This window comes from Xenopus laevis, chromosome 9_10L (assembly GCF_017654675.1).
Source record: "Xenopus laevis strain J_2021 chromosome 9_10L, Xenopus_laevis_v10.1, whole genome shotgun sequence".
Taxonomy (NCBI): Eukaryota; Metazoa; Chordata; class Amphibia; order Anura; family Pipidae; genus Xenopus; species Xenopus laevis.
The window spans coordinates 65144478-65165775 of record NC_054387.1 but is presented as its reverse complement, the minus strand read 5'-3'; the positions used below and the strand labels follow the sequence as shown (position 1 = coordinate 65165775).

The following is a 21298-nucleotide window of genomic DNA, read 5'->3' as shown; positions in this document are numbered from 1 at the left end:
ATTTCACCCTGATGTGGTCTTGACACAGGAGATAAGTTCCCTGTGTAAAATATTAATAAAACAATACAACTTTGCAGTTGCAAATATATAAGGGAAAAAGGGCTCTAACTGGTTTAAGGGAGTTATGTGTGAAAACGAATATTACAAACATAGTCCAAATACTCTGAAGGTCAGATACAAATGTTTGATATTCCAAGGGTTAAAAGGAAATTATCAGAAAACTCCAACAAATGATCCATGTGGGTTGCTGCCTCTTTAATCTGCTGTCCCAAGCAGGCAAAGTCTACAAATAAACATAAAAGAAGGGGCACGCTCCCATCCTGTAAAACTGTATCCAAACCTTATTTTGCACTTACAATTTAGCAGAAAATGATTCATCAATAAAGTCTGTTAAATCTGTTCCCAAAGCGCTTCATCCTGTTCCGACTTTGATTGAGTGACTCAACATTAATGGAGTGCTGTATAGCATAGGCTCTCGGATGTGCATTAGTCGAAATGGGTAGGGGAATGAATTCAATTATGACAGAAGTCATTCCCATTGGATAGCATCAGTCAAGTGGGAACCAAAGGAAATTACATCATGAAAGAAAACATCAGAGGTTTGAATTGCTTTACCCATAAGTCCCAAAAACTGGAGAGAGGTAAAAGAGGTTATAAAAGAATAAAAATTAGAAGCACCCTCAGGATTATATTGAAGATTTAAAACTGAATTAAACATCCCATAGGTTGGCTCATAGCCTGAGCAGAGAGATAACATAAAACTATACTTGCATAGCAATTCCCCTGCTCTTTGATTAATTCAGCCGCAACGTTAAATGAAATAGTAATCATTCAATGAGAAACTAATCTCATCATGGGTTGAGGGAGGGAACAGGCCCCTTAGCCTACATATTCAGTATATATATATATAACCCTACTTTGGTTACTGTCTCTTTAAATAGCAATTAACCCAGCTTTGCAATCCACAGCCCTGAGTCCCTTTTGCGTATGAAAAGTACTGGGAACTGAATTTTACAGCGCAGTGCCTCCATCTAGGAAACACTGAGGAGCACACCTCAGGGAATTTCCACTAGGAAAAATAAAACACACACAGTTTGCAATATAACAAATATACATTTTTTATAAACTGTATTTAGTAACTGTAAATGTAAATTACACAATATAGCTTTTACTCTGGGAAACCTGTGTGGGCAATCAACCCCTGGCATAGTCTCTCAATGTCACAGTTCCACAATGGGTGGATAAATGCAGAATCACTCCGGTCAGTTCAATGTCACTTTCCCAAGAGCTCTTATGTCCCCAGGTTGTGCTACCTGCACCAAGGTACCTTTTCCTTTGAAAGTAGTAGCTGCTCCCACATGGCAGGTATACGAGAAAGACCTGTCCTCCTCCTGGGGAACACACAAGTATTTACAGGCAAGAGGTAGAAACAGGCTCTTCCTGAAGCTCACACATTTTATCCAGTAGAGCAAAATGCAGCCTTTTCTTTTGCTTCTTCCTGGAACTCCTCCTTAAGCAGCATTATCACACACCACATATCTGGATCTCTCTGGCTGCTGCAGCATAGAACCCTTGTTAAGCTATGTTGGAGACCCTGTACATTTGGTTTCAAAGTCAGGCACACCCTCTCTACCAAAGATGCACTGGGGCGCCCAGCCAATTGGATGGCTCTCCAGCCTGTAACTGGGCTTTATGATGTCACAGACAGAAAAACAGGGGAAGAATGTGTCTGATCCACTATATTTATATTATTATTTCTCTCTGAAGAACAGCTGTAGTATAGTGGGAATGGTAGGGCAATATGTAGGCTATTGTGAAGCTAAAACACCTAAACCACAAAATCATGTTTCCTTCCTGTTGACTCCAATGGGTTCACAAATTAAATGATGTTAAAATGTATTTTTAAAACCCACTGTCTAACTGGCTTCTAGGCTTTTTCAATTGTATGGTCTTGTAAACAGCTCTAATTCAATTTTAACTTGAAAACTATTGAACAAGGGGACTACATGATTCCAGTTTATTGACAGAGGGCTGAGGACATAACCTCACTTGAATATATACTTACATGAATTAAATATTTATAGCAGGCAGTATGTACATATATTCTGCTTTTTCTTTTCTTTTACTGTCCCTGCTTTGTGCCTGGGGCCAGAACAACAACTGCAGAATATGTGCTACTGCAATCTTACAGTACATCAGACTGACATACAAAATGTATTTATTTTCTATTCTAGTACTTTTCTTTTGTCAAACACAACTATCTTTTAAGCATGTGAACCCAGGGGTCTTTGATTAAAGAACATTATGCTGACTAATTAAAGATTTAGAAACATATAGTTGTTGAGTTTGCTGACTAATAAAATATCTTATCATTGCTAATATACAGTATGCCAATGAAATGCTTAGTTCCCATGTTATTGCTTGATAAATATGAGCAAATGTTCTTTATCATACAAATAAAATAGAATAGAATTTCTGATCCAGATTCAATTTGCTAAGGATGTCACATGTTTTCATGTGAAAGGAACTTAGTTCCAGATATCACTATAGACTTCTATTGAGTTTTTTTGAGACAAGCTTAATTTTTTTCAATTGACTATAACCTAACTCAATTGAAGTATATGGAAAAAAACTGAATTAGGAAAAAAGTGTTTTATCCTCAAATTGAATCTCACCTATAAGTTTTCAGAATATAAAACATGACATAATGCATTCTATGAATTGTGTTATTCATTGAAAACAAAAAAAAAGTTAATTTACAGTGGGAAAATGTGAACATACTGTACTTTTTTCTCTTTCTTTTTTTTTTTGAAAAACATGCAAACTTTAGGGTCCACAATTATCCATTTTAATAAAATACAAACTTTGTTGTACATCTTAATAATAATATAATAACTAATAATACAAATAACTTCAAAGTCAAAGAATTATAGCTGTAATAGGCTAGCAGGTTGTAGCTTTTAGATCTCACAGAAAGATTTACTCTAATGTGCCAAGGACACAATAAAGCAGTTTATAGATATTTCTTTTCTATATTGCTTAGAGAAATGTTCAGGAGCAATATTCACATTTCCAGACAAATGGCTTTTAGTCTCTTTAGAAATAAAGTTTGCTGCCCTACAATTCTCATTACTGAAAAGTTATTAGTTCTAAAGATGTTTATTTTATTCTGCAGGTGACAATGCTTGTCGGTTAAACAACGGGGGTTGCGGAACACTGTGTTTGGCTATACCTGGAGGCAGGGTTTGTGGCTGTGCGGATAACCAACATTTGGATGAAAATAATTCAACTTGTGTGTGTAAGGCGTCTTTTGTCTTATACTTCTTGTAATGGATTAACACTGCATGACTGCATGAAACAGAATTGTATGCATTACAGATTTTCCCTTTCTGCAACAGAATATATTTCTTTGTATTTGTTTTTATTTCCAAAATGTTATTTTTATTATATTTTTTGCAGTTGAGAGAATTTTCTTACAAAGTCAAGAACATAAGACTACACTGGAGAGTCATTTCAAAATAAATACAGATTGGTCTTTTTACTCTTAGGAATGATTATTCCCAATTATGTTAACCACATGGTTTTGAGTTAACACTACAATCACTACAATCCTCAATGATCTCAAGTACTTTGACCTGATTTTCAGTGAGAGAAGTGGATCACCATGTATAACTTGAAAATAGCGGCAGTGCAATAAAAAAGTCAAGATGCTGTATTGACTTACCTTACCTAGAATGGCAGTAATAGGGCTGGATTTCTAAAATAGGTGACCCAAGGCCTGCTACAACTCATGCTGCCCACCTGCCTTGCAGTCCATCACTTTACCACCCCTGCTAGCGTGTATGCATCCCTACCTGCTCCTTAGTTCGTTCTTCCTACCATTGGGGACTGGTTGCACCAAAAATTTAACTAATTCTCCTGTGTGCCCAGTGCTCCAGAGGCAGATGTGGTTGGGCAGTATGCTGCCCCTAATTTTGTGCTACCTAGGCCTGGGCCTTTGTGCCTTACTACAAATCCAGGCCTAGCCAAATTCTACATTTCTAGGATTACATGAAATTGAACAGAAAAAGTATTTCACTCAACACAATAACAAGTCACCGAATCAACTTTTGCAATGGGTTATGAGAGTTAATTGTGGCATGTTTTTGATGGGGAAAAGTAGTCAATTTTAGCTAGGTATTTTATTCCTTATTATAAAAAAATAGATATTTCATGCAAAAACACATATTGCCCCCCAGACAGAAATAGAAATGCATTTGGACTGAAGCCTGTGCCAGTTTCTTGTAGGAAATCCCCATTTGAAGTGTATCTTTCTCCATCACAACCATATACTGTATGCTACTTATACTTACGGTATCCCTTTTCTGAGCTCTGATCAAGTGCATTCACTGATCTTTTTATATGGTCTGAAGGGGGAGCTGCACTTAGTCTGTGCAGGCAGTCTGAGGATATACCATTTAATTAAATATATTTGGTTAGTTAATGATTAATAGTTTAATAGATTTTTTATTAAAAAAGATGAATAATTAATTAATTGGCAGATGTATGGTAGTGAAAGGGAATTTTGTATATTATATCTATTATTATTTACTATAAAGGTTATTTTACAATCAAATAGGCTTCAAGTGCACAAAATGACAAGATATGTTTCATGGTTGTTAAAATTAGTAATTTTATTACATGTAACAAAATGTTTCTGTATCTTAAACCTGATGTTTTAACCTTGTTTGATTCAACCAATATAAGTGAATCACCACAAGCATGGCTACAAGCATGATAACATTAGCAATTTCAGGTCACCCTCAACAATGGGTTGTCAATAAGAAATTCAGATGGATGCAATTTCATGTAACCTTTGACATGCAAAAGAATAATACAAGTGTACTTAATTCTAGGGAAATGCAGGGCATTATATTTTTATGTTATTATGATGGTCAGACAATCGCTAAAGCTTGTGATGCCATCATCTGTCTATTCTTATAAATAAAAATGATGATGTGACTGTCATTTTGAACTAGACCTTTTGCTCTGGAAATTACAAAAAATGTGTAATATATCCATTAATTTGCGGAAAATGTGATTATTAATTTGCTGAAAGAGTGATGTGTTTATAGCAGACATAAACTCCTCCTCAGCACTCATCAGCTTTCCACACACAAGTACACAAACTCTAACTCTACGAGGCACATTTATCAAGGGTTGAATTTTGATTTTTTTTTCGAGTTTTTTAAAACCACCTTAAAGTCAATTGAATTCAAAATTCGACTTAGGGAAATATATGAATAAAATTGAATTGTAAACACTTGCACAAATTTTAACCAGCCAAAAACTCAATTCAAATTTGATTCGAATTTGATCAAACTAGAATGACAGGGAAACTGACTGGACCTCTCCCATTATACAGCAATTCAGGTGGCAAATAGCCAAATTCAAATTCTTAAAGGGCCAGAGTATGATACATTTCAAAAATCAAATAAGAGGTTTTTTTTTAAAAAAACTCAAATTGAGTTTGGATGATCCCCTAGTCGAATTTGACAAAAAATTTTAAAATTGAATTTGAATTTTCAATTAGACTCTTAATAAATTTGCCCCTAAGAGTAACTGTTAGCTTTAATACTAGAGAATGTTGATGTCTTCAGTGATGATCACATGAGCAAATAATAGAGATCCATGGATGTATAGAGTTGGCTGAATTCTCTCTTGAGGATCTGTAACATTGGTAAGAAGTCACTGAAGGCAACTTTCTTAAAAAGCTGAAGTCTGGTAGAAGAGACTAGATAGGTATGTTTTATTGCATACATTGAAAAACCAATGAGTGCAATGCAAGAGTTTTATGAGATTTTTATGCTCCTTTGAACATACCACTCTGTCATGAAGCATTTAATTTATATGTCCTGGATGCTGTGGTTTTGGTTAACCTACAGTAGCACTGTTATGGAAGATTTACATGCTCAGAAGGAAATAACTATTTCTCTTTGCTGTAGTTAACTTTGAAGAAAAATTACCCCAGCTGTGTAATAGAGAGGAGTTTCAATGTAAAAACCATCGCTGCATCCAAGAGAACTGGAAATGTGATGGAGAAGATGACTGCTTAGATGGTAGTGATGAAGATTTTGAAAACTGCTGTATGTATTTTACATCATCTCTTTCATTATTCTAAATGCATAGATAAGGGAGGACATACATCTCAAAATTTCTCTGCAGACTCTCTAGCTAATCAAATGAAAAATATCAACAATGGTTTAAACACTATTTTAGGTGTTATTTGTGGACTAGCAGAACTAAACATTTTGGAAAACAGCTTCTTTACTGTAGTTGTTGGTAAATAAAAAAGAAAAGAAAAACATTCCTGTTTACCTATATGTAGTGCTCTTAAAATGTACTTTTGCAAAGATATCTTCACAGTTAGACTTTAATCTTTAGACCCCTTGTGGGGTTATGTAAAATAAGATGATAATTTGCTACAATTCACCTATAGCAATCAGCAGAAAGAATTTAGTGGTCACCTAAAAGTTATTGATAATGCTAATATTGCAATGTTAAAGGGTAAGGAAACCCCAAAAACATTGTGTGTTAAAAGAAAAGCCAACCTACACTTAGGGGCACATTTACTATGGGTCGAATATCGAGGGTTAAATCCTTAAATCGAATATCGAAGTCGAAAGATTTACCGCAATTCGTTCAATCGAACGATCAAAGGAAAAATCGTTTGATCAACGAACGATTAAATCCTTCGAATCGAACGATTCGAATGATTTTAATCCATCGATAGAACGATTTTCCTTCGATCAGAAATTACTTAGAAAGCCTATGGGGACCTTCCCCATAGGCTAACATTGGTGCTCGGTAGGTTTTAGGTGGCGAAGTAGGTGGTCAAAGTTTTTTTTAAAGAGAGAGTACTTCGACTATCGAATTGGTCGAATAGTCGAACGATTTTTAGTTCGAATCATTCGATTCAAAGTCGAAGGTCGAAGTAGCCAATTCGATTGGTCGAAGTAGCCAAAAAAAATACTTTGAAATTCAAAGAATTTTTCATTCTAATCCTTCACTCGAGCTAAGTAAATGTGCCGCTAAGCAATAAAGCACTCATGATTCTTTTCCAGTCGCATCAGTTTTCTGATGTCACCGCTAGCCATTCAAAATATCTCTGAGTAGTAGTGATGGGCGAATTTAGATTTAGGAGGTGAAAAGTGCCTGTAACATATGGTACGGAGTTGTAAAAATGGTCTATTGTTGTTGATTAATATACTAAAAAATAGCGCTTAATCTGGCAAAATGATTGCTGCTGATGACAAGCAAGTTGTATTTTAATAAACATCTGCCCTCTAACTAAGACACACAGGGGCTCATTTATACACACTGGGCAAATTTGCACCTGGCCAGTAACCTATAACAACCAATCAGTAATTAGCTTTTTTCAACCAGCTATAGGTTGAACACTGGAAGCAATCATCTAATTGGTTGCCATGGGTTAGTGCCCAGGTGCAAATTTGCCCAGTGTTTATAAATAACCCCCGCTGACAAGCAAATTGTAAAGTAGGCCTATTACATTATGAAGGTTCACCTGGTGGAGATACTCTTTGTTACAATGTCATAAAGATCTTGATTAATGAATCAAGGGAACCGTAGACTACAAAAGGGAAAGACATGTTCTATTCTAACTAACAACTGGAGTTGCTTTACTGATTGCACCATTTCTTCTTCCTCGCAATCCTACTCCTGAAATGGCTTGCCTCTTGCTTAGAGCTTGAGTTTATTTGTAAAATAATGAGGATTGCCGAGCAAAATAAATGTTTAGCTTAATAGGAATTCATCTAGTTAGATAGAGAGAATGTTCCCACGTGTGGCTTATACATTAGAGCGTGAATCATTAGAACGCTGATTCCATTTTGTTCTTTACAATATATAAATTACGAACCATTGTTTCATAAATTAAAGCTTATCCTTGTGTTGACAAATGGCTTAGTACCATTCATTTTGTTCTGAACAAAATATCATTAAAAACTCATTTAGGTCTTTATTCATCTGTTAATAAAAATAAATGGTATATGACATGTCCCTTTATTGTGTTTTTTTAATCCATCCCATATTGCATGTATTATTTTGGTGTAATTTGCAAGCTGTACATGTTGCTCAATCTTTCGTTTGCCTCAAGTGTTCTAAATTGCCTTTTGTTGTTTTCTTAGTGAACCATAGCTGTCCAAATAATCAGTTTAAGTGTCAAAGTAACCGTTGTATTCCCAAGAGATGGCTTTGTGATGGAGCCAATGATTGTGGAAGTAATGAAGATGAATCAAATGAGACCTGTTTAGGTAAGAACAAAGTTAAGTGGGCTGTTGTGTTTGTTCCAAGTGTCTGATTTCACCCATTGCTTATGTCTATGTTGTCAACTACTGCACTACTTCTACTGACAATACCAATAATAACGTTTAATATTTATGAATATCTTGGTGCCCCAAAGCATGGAAAACAAATAATACATACCGTTGTCCTCTGTCTCCTCACACAGCTGTTCAAAGCATTTGAAATACAATCTTCACATAGTAACAAAGATTTCAAATACAGTACATTGCCAAAACCTCTTTTACATATGCTATAAAGCTTGCAGACAAACTACCCTATTTTATTATAAATAAATCAATGCAATCATTACATTCAAACAGATGGTGGCTGACTGTTGAGGTCAAGATGTCTCCCTTTTGTTCTTGCCATTGTTAATTGGCTTGGTGATTACCACAAACATTTCTGTTGCCTTCTTTGTATTGATTCAGTAGAATGATACAGTAGAAGGAATCCCCGGCGATGTAACGCATAAATCACTCTGATTTAAATAATGTCATTTCAGTTAATTTGACATGAAACAAAGTACGAGCTGTAGTAATTGGATGTGAGACTGCTTAAAATGATCTGCATTGATATTAAGTTCTTATACAGCTTCTCTATAATTTAGCCATGGAGTTCAAACTACATTTTTTAAGAAATTCCATTAGCTCCCAATAACTTTCTTGTTAACCCATTTAGCCATGGGGATCAAACTGCATTTGTTAAGAAATGCCATAGCTCCCAATAACTTCCTTGTTAACCCGTTTAGCAATGGGGATTAAACTTCATTTGTTAAGGAATTCCATAGATCCCAATAACCTTCATGTTAACCCATTTTGCTACAGCCGAAGGCTGGTTGCATCAAAATGATGTTCTGATAAAAGAGAGTCTTAAAAAGTTGTAAAAGTTAGGTGTGTAAGGGGGTTTAAGAAACTGTGTATATTAAAAATACACCCCTAAGTATCTTTTCACTCTAGGCATGTGTAGTGTTTATATTGTGTATATCTAACCTTTAGTTAGTTATCCAGACTACTGAGTACAAATGGAACATGGGGAATTGTAACATGCATTGAACTACAATGTGAAACAAGTGATAACTGCCAGTACATTGCTTTACATCTTTACATCTGTAGATCTGCATCCTCTTTGTTGTAAACTTTTTTCAGTTTTTTAAGTATATTCTTCACCAAACAACGCAAAACTTGCACAGTCAATTTGGTTTATTGAACACATAGATCCAAGCTTTGATCAATAGCTTTTGTGTCCTTAAATCTCTAACAGACATGTCCTTTTTGTGTATTCATCCTCTTCTTCGATGGAATGTTACCTGCTGTGCTTGCAGGTTTCTTAAAAAGAAAGAATAACAAAGAAAATAACATAATGCAGACACAAAAGGGCTTTTACCCGTAACAGAAACCTTAAAAGAAATTAAAAATATTTCTAGTTCTCAGTCAACCTTGAATGTTGCTCAGATAGGTACTTTAATGTATACTGAAAATGAGGTTGATAATAAACACCAAGGATAATAATACTTGTGTCTTTTAAGTAACATTGATATCACATCCAGTAAACTTCTTTTCATTAGACTCCCACTTGTACCCAGCCAGATTCCAATCCTAATTGATAATTTCTGGCACTTTATGACTAAGAGATGAGGAAAGAGAACATTTTATGTTCAATTTTCAAAATAATGGACACATTTGGAGGTCCAGAAAACCTTGAACCTTTTAATGTTCTGATAAGATCAACACTTCAAATGAAAATGATTTGTGTCACATGAAAATAAAGAGCAAGAACTCCTTACGGGAAGGTTAACAGATCATTTGAAAATAAATGGGTAAAAAATGCAGTTGTCTGGATTGTGCTTATTGCAAATTGATTGCACATATTATTAAAGGTAAAGCATTAGGAAAGAATGTAACCCAAACTGCATGTTTTCATATATTGACCCTGCCATAAAAATCTTATTGGTGTGTAACATAGTAACATAGTAAGTTAGGTTGAATAAAGATACATATCCATTAAGTTCAACCGTAAGATTAGGTTTGAGTGTCAGGTAAGCATTTTTCACCAGAATTTCCAATTTTCCTTTCTTTATGTTCAGTTGTATATTCTTAAAAAGTACCCCTATGCAGCTAAAAAAATTGCCACCAGCTTATACATGATGCAATAATAATTTACTATCATAGCAATGCTTTTAACTTAGAGTTATTTAAAGAGACTGGATACAAGTAATAGATCACTAAAGGGAAATTGCTTTTTTGAATGAGCTGTGGTGTGCTCATGGTCTGCTTCCTTTATACAGGGGCATGTGGGGGTCATTGTTGACCGCCAATTTTGCATGCCCTGTGACGCTCTTGAAATCGTTGGTGCCCCTTGTTTTTGCATGGGTCACAGATGACCTGCGGTTTCATCAGGTTGGGGGGCTAGGAAAACATTTTTTCCAGGGGCTTTCACAATGTTGCTCTACTAGTAACTGTCATTAGCTTTGTCTGATTTAACATCTCTATATGATCACTGGTGAACTTTGTTTTTTATGCACGTCACTCTGGTATTTTTTTAGTAAAAGTGATCCAGAGTATTTACAAACTGCAAGTCTTACATAATAAGAACAGTACAGAAACTGGTTATTTTAGACTACAGTTTGTAGCCTAAAAAATGTTCATTTTCTTGTGTGATTTAAGTGAGAGCTGATAAGTTGTGCCTATAACAAAAACGGAATTGATCATGATGACTTTGGTTGAAAGCTTTTACTTATACAAACACACACGATTATAGTGTATGAGCCAGTGATAAAACTCCACTTTATCGAGCAGATAAAAAATACTTATGGCCACATTCTTTTATCCTGAAAACAAACGTATTGCATTTTTATATTGTCACAAGCAGACACAGATCTAAAGAAGCAGTCATAGAACCAAAAATTTAATAACTATGCTTTTGCTGCAGGGACTGTGGGAAATGACAAGGGCTATTTAAACTTACAATTTGCTTCTATCTCTTCTAACAGACAGTACTTTCTGTGTAAAACTTGCAGAAATACAGGTTCTAGCCTACTGCATTATGACCTACAAATAGGAAAGCCATTTATTTGGCATACATGTACAATTGAATTAAACCAAATGTCTTCTGGGTCTATTTTCCATCCCCTAAGTTGAAGCTAGACTTGACAGGTCTCAATTTGATACAAGCAGCCATCTCATTTCAACTGTTTCCAATAGATATTGTAAGTAAATATAAATGTCACTATAAGTTATAAGCTATAAATGTCACTGGTCAATAGGATCACACATTTATCTGTTTTCCCTAGTTCATCTGCCCCTACTTTCATTGGACCATAGATGCTCCCACTCCCGCTCTATATATTCATGTTATACCCAGGTTTGGGACTCATAATGAACTTCAGTATGTAAGCATGAGAATTTCTTAAAACCATCACAACGATTTGTGATGGATACCTGAAATGCAATGCAGTTTCATCTTTTCATGGACTCATTGCATTTCAGGCAAAATTAGTGGTTTTGTGACATTTTCCGTTTTTTTTTTGTGAAAATCTCCTCTAAGCAAATGCCAAAGTTCTAACACCGATCATATAGATATCCTACTTCCTGGCTGAATGTTGAAATCATGAGGCCTGTAGTGGTCACATCATCTATAGACTATAGTAGGTTGTTATAGTTGCTATTGCGGTGCATTATTAATTCTATTACCATCTTCAACAGGGATGCTAGAACATGCTCTCTTCCATAGTCTTACAAGGGGAATGACACATAGGGTTAAAATTATGGCTGGCAATAAAGATACTGTAGCTTTGACCTGTCAGAGTTCAAAACTGCAAGCCAGTAGAACCTTCGAAGAATGTGAGAACTGTATTAAAACAGTATTAAAATAAGAAATAAAAGAGATTCAGTACATACCTTTAATTTTATTGTCATGCATAATAGCAGTGGCCATAGCCAAACTAACAGCTACCTCAAGTAAAGGGCTTTCAAGGTGTAATTTATATTCTATATCTTACAACAAAATTTTGCATTACAATTCCCATGAATTCTGAACAGGAGGTATAACAGCTTCCACTTATTTATTTTTTTTTCTTTTCATGATGCGTCACTCACACTCTTTTTATATCTTCTGCTGATGAGAATTTCTGTACTGCTGGTACTGTGATGTGTTTAAAATTCTTAACAGTTAATGGCAGCATATAGATGTTGCAGAACAGGCAATTACAAGCTTATGAAGCTTGTAAAGAACTCAAGAATGCGTTTCTGCACTGCATGGTTCAAAGATGATTTTATGAACATTTGTTGACATAAAGGCTACAGAGAGAAGGTCTGCCGTCTGAGATTTGGCCTGTGGTAGAAATGAGCTTCAACTTCAACCCTTTGACATCAATATTATCAGGGCAGGCTGGCTGCTATCTTTATACTGTAAAGCTAAAATGCTTAGAACTGGCAACATTTATTTATATATCTATCTATCTGTGTTTAAAAGGTATTGAAACAGTATTTAAACATTTTGTCATGACTAAGCATGGAACATATTGAAATATACAGTTAATGGGTTTGGCCAAATGATCAAAATATCCTATCCGTTTTTATAAAAGGGAGATGCACAGGAAATCAACTGTATTTTGATACAGTAGAACCCATATTTTCCAGAGGACAGCTTCAAAATAGCATGGATTCTAGTAAATTCTAGTAAATTAATTTTTCATTGGAAAATAGGAAAGGTTATGTTTCAATTTGGATCAGCCTAAAGTGTGTTTTAAATGGCTCCAGAGAGCATCTGACAGGTGAATGCTCTCTTAAAGTGGCCATACAAAGGCAGATTTAAGATGCTTGTTTGGATCCTTAGACACATTTTGCATCTAATCTGCCAGTGTATAGGGGCCCTTTGATGGTTGGCTGGTATGCCTATCATTGTAATTCAACCTTTTGGCTGTAGGGATGAATTAGCCTGATATTGCCCACCTTTTGGTGGGCATATTGAGGGAAGATTGACTTGTTTAGCAACCTTGCCAAATGAGCGGATCTTATAGTGTTTGGCCAGTTTAAAGGTGTGTGTCGTTTGGGGTCAAGGGCCATGTCAGTAAGAAATGTGACAAGGTCAGTTTAATCTGTGCCAGGAACTTGGTCACACTCATCACCAATGTCCAGATGCTTGGCACAATATTGTAAAGAACTGCTCCAATGTGGAAAGTGAGTTCTTGCAAACTAATTGGCACAGAGAGAGGGAGATTGATGGATAAAGGGCAAGTGAAATTACGTCTTCAGAGGAAAGTTCTGAAGAGAACTTTACTAGGCATCAGGATCAGGCACAGACTGTAAGGAGCGCTCGTCCTTCCATGGTGGCATCCTATCCAAGATGGCAGCGACCAGGGGGAACCACGTGGTCATCTGATGCCGGCGCATCAATCTGGATGCACTGTCAAAACATGCAGCATTGACGCGCAACGTCAGCGCATGATGTCACCACGCACGTTTTGGCATGAAAATTCATCTATAAAAGGACACCAGAAGAATTAAACCATTGCCCAATTATAGGTTCTACTATATTGTGTTCCTGGGTGTGTTTTGAGCTAATCTGATTTCTGATCTCCGACTTCGGCTTGTATCCCGACTTTGAACCTTTGCTGCCTGAACTGACTTTTTACCTGGATTGACTACTCTTCTTCTTTACCCCTTGTTACCACAAACTTTGTATTGGAGCCTACATCTTCCTCCTTGGTCCGCAACTCCAAACTGAGCCTTCGCGCCCTGACACAGACTAAATATAAGGAGGAGGATGGCTGGAGGATGGTGAGCTAAAATCATAGAAGAGTAAGGAGGGGAGGATGTTAATAAGGCAGATTCGTAGAGGTAGATTTGTGTGAGGTAGATTTGTTCCCACAAGGGAAGAGTTGGGAGGATTTGGCTGAGGAGGAGGTGGAACTGAAAAGAATGGAGAAGGAAGAAAGAAAGGAGGTTGTGAGGTCAAAAGGAGGAAGGAGGAAAGAAAAAGAATGAAACAAAGAAGTTTCATCCCCAGAAGGAGAACAGGGGGAGGAAATGCTGGTCCAATCTTCCCAGGGAAATTCAGAGACTGAATTGGAAGGGGAAATAACTGAAGAGAAGAGGAAGAAAAGGAAGGGTGGGAGAGAGGAAAAGGAGAAATAGGAATCTTTGGGTGAGGAGGAAGTTTCAGTTTTAATGGATGAAGGCTGGCTTGGGAAGTTTTAACTTATATATAATTATACAGTATGAATAATTTTAGCAGGTCAACATTATTATGTATCAAAATATTTATTTTGTATTAATTTTAATGTATCATTAACATTCTGTCACAGATCATATCTGTGTTCCATCACTGCAGGATATTCAGCCCTTAACAGGATTAATTATTAGGATAGGAATACTTAGCAAGGGAAAAGAACAAACTCTGCAGCTGCTTTAATGTATGTCATATTCAGTTTAATAAAAATTAGTATATTTAGTAAAGAAAAACCAAGTGCAAAATAAAAATATCTAAAAATAGAATGTTTATAGTATTTAACTATATGAAATCATATGCCATGCAAATTTTTCAGCATTATGTAGAAATTATAGTGAAGAGGCAGTAAGAGCAAGACGCATGTAAAGTCTTATTAGCAGGACAGCATCTCACACTTTACATTGCATGGTTCAAAAATGAATTTATGAAAGTTTGTTGACATACAAGCAAGTAAGACATGGCTCATTGATTTTCTGGTTTGCCATGTTGCTGTACATATTGTATATTAGCTTCTTCAGTTAAAACAGCTAATTAATAATCTGCAAGTCATTTTCCTATAGTGAGCTTGCACATTGATTGTGTAGAAAGTTAGAGGTGATAAAAATTCACGGCAGACATTCAGCACTGCTTGAATATAATTTGATATAAGGTCTTATTTTTATCTTTGTGAATGTAATGGACTCTGACCAACCCTCACAGGAGAAAAAGAAACAAAGATCCAACTAATGGCACTCATTTTAATAAATTGGAAGTCCATTCTGAAAAGTTAAATAAGGTGGTCCGTGGTGCACTGGGTCATGCAAACATAGCCTCAATTCATTTAAAGAAAAACATGTTTGTTCCCTTAACCCTAATATATACAAAATCAACATGTGTGATCAATGCAAAGATCTGGAGGGTGGCCATCTTATGCTCCCCATAGATACAACATTATAGGCCTAGGATTTACGATGTTGATTAGTGATGATAGTAAATTCACTGCAAATTTCCGCATTTTGCCACTGGTGAATAAATTTGTGAAACTGCAGCAAAAATTTGCCAGTGAAAAATCTGCTGCATCAAAAAAATGTGCATAAACATTGTCGCACGTCAAAATTATTCAGAAACCCATTGACTTTAATGGATTTGGCCAAAATAGGCATGCGTATAACAATTGTTGCGGGCGTCGAAATTGACACGCATCAAAATAATTTTGATGCCCATTGACTTCAGTGCGTTTCTCAAATTTATAGGGGCAAATTTACTTACCTGCGAAAATTCACCAGCGCTGGCTTCGTGCTCATCTCAACACTTCTCCAGGAGTATATTCGCCTGGACAACGCTTATTCACGAAGATCCGAAGTTGCGAAGTAGAGGTAACGATCAGTAAAATAAAAAACTTACTGAATTTGTGTAGTAACGCTCTTTCGCCAGATTGAAAATTCGCCTGGCATTAGAGATTGTGAAGTTGCGCCAGAGTCTACCTCCTTCCCTAGCATAATTACGCCAGTGCCTGTTAGTAAATCGGCTAAGTGCCAAAATGACATCACGCTGGCAAATTTTCGCGCCATTAGCCACTTCACCCTTTAGTAAATTTGCCCAAAAGTGTGTTGCGGATGTTCAAGTAATCAAAAACACATAGTTGGACATAAAAGAGTTTATATGGCAGCACTCTGGGAACCAGATAAAGCGAAGGCTCTGTGAGTAGTCAGTGGCCCCTTTCCCCTCCTGTACATATACTCTCACTACCACTGATAACATCGCTAGTTGCGGTGGGTAAAGTATATTAATGGAGGTATTTGAGATACAAGCGGGGCAAGAACAGGAGACGCTGGGATCCATTTGAGTGGATTATATACACATAGCTGCCTTTTCCCTTAATTTTTATATATGCCATGCATTTTTGACAGCCACGCTACATCCACTAAATCAGAATTTTTTTTTTATGCATAGACTGTATCTATGGGGAGCATAGGGTGGTGAGCCTACAGGTCTTTTTATTGATCACACATGTTGGTTTTATATGTATTAGCTTTTCATATTAGTCTGACTTGCAGTGCCTTTATTTTTAATTGTTTTGAATATGGTTCACTCCCTCACACTCCCCATGTAAGCTTTCAAAACAGAAGGCAATGCAACACGTTTATGTAGTGAATATTATAGCATAAGGGACCAGATATATTTTCATGAAAAAACATATTTCTTGGTTTCTCTTATGAAAATTCAACTCAAACTCAGAAAATTTTATTCTCACTGAATTGAATGTCACCCATGGTTTTCCCATAAAGATGCAAGGCAGGGAATTACATTATAATTATTTCTGGCAAATGACTTATTCATGCATCTGGTGGACATGGTTTACCATTCTTCTAAGCAAGGAAGAGGGGGCCAGAAACTCTGGTTTATACTTTACCTTCTATGAATAAAGTGGAACATAGAGAATTTTCACAGTACCTAAAGTACAGTACTGTGTAGAATCTGTATCAAGCAGGGAGTCCCTTATTTTGATGTTTCACCAGTGTAGCAATAAGGCATTAGAGGGAACTGGGGTGGTCCAGTAAAGTACCATACCAACTCCCTATTGGCAAAACCATAGCTACACTGTATTTCAGAACTGCTGTCACCAAAATGTGTATAAACCTTCATGCTTACCCCTATAAAATAGAATCCCACCTGAATGTCATGGGTTCAGTGTAACCTTGTCTTAGGCATGGTGCAATTGCTGTTGATCTTGGCCATACTCCATATATATTGACAGAGTAATTATTTGACTAATTAACATTCACTAGGTCATTTTTAAAGACCATGATAAGATTTTGTTTACTACTTCCCCCTATAACATTTCAACATTTCTTAATATCAATCCTTGTCTTCTTTCCTTATTACGTGACATTCATACTATGTAGGAGTAACAAGTAGGCATAGGTGATGAGATACAAATCAGATGCAAATGACTCCTTCTTACAATCACCCAAATTCTTCCTCTTCTGTATTCATTTGATGATTACCTAAATTTATGTAAATGTAGTCAGAGTAAAACATAGTAGGAATACAACTGTTCTGCTTTTCTTAAAAGAGAAAAACAGTTCATTTATTTTGGCAGTGGTCTAGCATATGCTTAAGTGGAATTTTAACAGAATGCATTCCACCTACTGAAATTATACTTTACATGAAGTCATTCATTTGTTGTTTATTTATTATGATTAAAGAACATGGGTGTCCAACACAACAACTTCTCCTAAATCAAAATGTCTGACATCCCCCTCCATTTTCCAGAATTTTCAGAAGTTTCATCTTAAGGGCAGTGACACACCAGGAGATTAATCGATAGCGATAAATCGCTGCTTCTCTGGGCAACTTATCTCCTGCACTCTACAGTAAAGGGCTCTTGAATAAAGGGGCTTTTTTTGTGTTGGATCAACTTGGATGCCTGTTTGAGAAATGCATACAGTTACATAGTTGCATCGTTAAATAATGTTGAAAAAAGTCCATCAAGTTTATCCTCTCCAAATATAACTGAGCAACCATACATACACACACTGACCCCTCCATACCCCCACAAACTATATATATTGTACTCATATCTATACTAACAATAGATTGTAATATCACAATAGTCATGGACATTATGGTTGCCCAAGAAATCATCCAAGCCACTCTTAAAAACATTTATTGAATCATCCATCACAACATCAAATCTAAACACAATATGTGCATTTGACATGCTCTGCATGTGTTTGTAAATGCACAACAATACACTGGTATTTATGAACCCTGCCCAGTGCTTTAATTAAATTCTAATTGCTGAGAATAGAGGATAATCTCAAACTGTCTAACACAGCATGATTGGTGAGTTGAAATTATACACCGACCAAAATATCAGAAATTTTGCCGTGCATCATTGAAGTGTATTGAAGTGTGAAGTGTAATTTTTCACCATCTGAAGATGCTCTGGGAGGGGGGGCCGCCGACCCTGTTAACTGTTCTAAATTTCTTATCTTTGTCCCTGCTGAGCAGAATCCCTGAGTTACATTAAAGGCAGCTGCTTTGAAATTGATACAATAGTTGCTAATACTCCAGAGATGCTTCTCAGAAATGTATCAACTGAATAATGCAAAATTGAGTCTGTGCCTGAATTACTGAGCTGCCAGACTGAAACAGGGACTTTAAACTTAGATTTTGGGTAAACAGTAAAAAAAACAAATAATGTAAAGTAATTGAAAAAAGTATTTATTTCTGGGGAACAATCTGAAAACAACTGAACTGAAAAAAAAAATGTTTGGAAGATGAACAACCCCTTTAACACCCAGTTACTCACAGTTAATAATAAGAGAGAGACTTCCTGTATTCTCTGTCACTTGCTTGTACTTTTTAAATGATAAAATTGCAGTGCAATTATTATTTTTAGCAGCATTTCTCAATTGTAAACTTACAGGCTGATTGATGTAAAACTGACTTGTGTTTGTGCATTGTTTATGTTCACAATTTGCAGCAAAGACCTGTCAGCCTCATCAATATTCTTGTAACAATGGTCGGTGTATTTCTTTGTCTTGGCTATGTGATCAAGAAGATGATTGCGGTGATCGTTCCGATGAAATGGCTTCATGTGGTAAGTTCTTTTGGCAGCTTGATTTGCAGATTGATGCCAAATGTTACCACTACTACTTTTTAATGAAGTTATTCTGTAAATGGCATGATTTGTCATTTGTTACACAATGTTATTCATAAATGAATGAAACAGTAGCAAATGCAAATTACTAAAGTTACTAAATTACTAAATATAGGGTTTAAGTACTGTTGAGTAGATACTGGGAGGTCATCAACTTTATCTTGTGAATAAAATACAAGCATCACCGTGGCAACTCTTGAAAACATATTAGCCGTTGTATATTCATTTGTATTTTCTGCTGCTTACATAAGAAGTTTAAACTTATAGACCAGGCTCTTTGTGTAGTTTTCATTGCCCAATGTAAAGGCCTTTCATTAGTTCCTTGGATGCGTTAAAGTTGGCAGTTGGCACTTACAGGATTTCTACTTTCTGTATACCTGAAAAAGAATGGATAAACGATGAACATTGGTTTTGCACCAACAAATTCAAGGTATTAATATATCCTAGATTCCCATATTTGGCACTCCCTTGCAGCACAATGAGTATAAAATGATGAAAAATACAGTGGGCTGTGCTAACTCATGCATTCCCTTGCAGAGGAATGAATGAATGATTCACCACAATGAAATGTGCCAGCTACACTCATGTGTAAGAAACCTTATAGACATGATGGGTATAGACTAGTGATAGGCGAATTTGTTCCATTTAGTTTAGCTGAACAAATTGAGAATTTCCTGCGAAATATGTGAAACGGTGAAGAAACATCAATTTGGACACCGGGGACAATTTGGATGCTGGCGACAATTTGACGTGCGCCTATTTTGTTCGATTGCATTAAAGTAAATGGTCATGCATTAAATTGTCACCGGCGCCAAGATAGTCAGCGGCGTCAAAAATTTTTTGGCTAAATATTTGGCCGTCTAAATTATTAAATTGTGGAATCCAGAAAAATTCCCAGAAGTTTGATCTGTTTCCCAATCAACTTACATTTATCAAAGCTGCTACAGTAAAATGTGTCAGTTCATCAGAATGTGCTTTGAGCAGTCTAACACCTTCATTTTCTATGAGGTATTAGTGCTTGGGGCAGCTCAACAGCAGAGCACTATGACCTAAACCTCATCTCAAATGAAAAGAGGTTTGAATTATTTTGAATCCTGCTGAAATGCTGTCAATCACAAAATTTACTAAAATTGTCCACTGCCCTACAGATATGCATTTTAACAATAAACTCATGCCATACCTGGATGAAAAGCTAAAATATTTCATTTGTATGCTATGCTATGATTGGCCAGTTCCAGTTAAATGTAGTTATCCCTTTAATCCATCACCAAACACAGCATACTATTATTAATGAACCAGCCTATTTAAGACCTGCCCAAATCAGGATGGTAAGCTTTATCTATGGTTTCTTTCAAATCTAATTTCTAAGGTTTTCATTTTATAAAATCGATTTGTTATATCAGTGAAAATCTAAGTCAATAAAATTTTCATTTTCAGTATAACTAACTACCAATATATTCACAATTTGTTTATCTCGATATAAATGTAGCCACACAAACGTGCTCAGAACAGAATTCTGGAAGCCAGTATATACACTAACAATAGCCCATTAAAAAAAGATTATTATCTCTTGCTGCTTACAGTATATTTAAAATGGTCATGATTAATGTTAGAGTTTTAAAACAGAATGGATTATTTATGTCTTGGCACTTCAAAAGCAAAATACCCAGAAATAAAAGAAAATGTGGAACTTCTCGCATTTTTTGTCAGAATTTTAAGTGTGAAAAATGCTGCAAAGCGTTTCTCACATTTTGTGGTATTGTAATTTGTTGGTTAAATATTGTTGATCATGAAACCATTGACCTGAGTTAAAGTGGACCTGTCACCCAGACATAAAAATCTGTATAATAAAAGTCCTTCTTAAATTAAATATGAAATCCAATTTTTTTTTTATTAAAGCATTCATAGCTGTTGTAAACTCATTTAAAAATATCAGCTGTCATTCAAATATTGCCTACCCCGCCTCTATGCCTAGGCATAGAAGCGGGGCAAGCAATTACTTTCACTTTCCATTCAGCACTTCCTAGATGTCACTGCTCACCCCACATTCCCCTGTTCTCTTCACCATTTAATTGTGTA

The 21298-nt window shown here is 35.9% G+C and overlaps 1 protein-coding gene across 1 annotated transcript in view; it reads left to right on the top strand.

Annotated features, from left to right (window-relative positions):
* LOC108701836 (low-density lipoprotein receptor-related protein 1B) overlaps positions 1 to 21298 on the top strand; it is a 676036-nt gene that overhangs the window by 323165 nt on the left and 331573 nt on the right. The window contains exons 15-18 of the mRNA XM_041576281.1: positions 3176 to 3298; positions 5985 to 6125; positions 8187 to 8312; positions 19043 to 19159. Of these exons, the coding sequence (XP_041432215.1) occupies positions 3176 to 3298; positions 5985 to 6125; positions 8187 to 8312; positions 19043 to 19159 (507 nt within the window). The remainder of the gene's footprint in view (positions 1 to 3175; positions 3299 to 5984; positions 6126 to 8186; positions 8313 to 19042; positions 19160 to 21298) is intronic.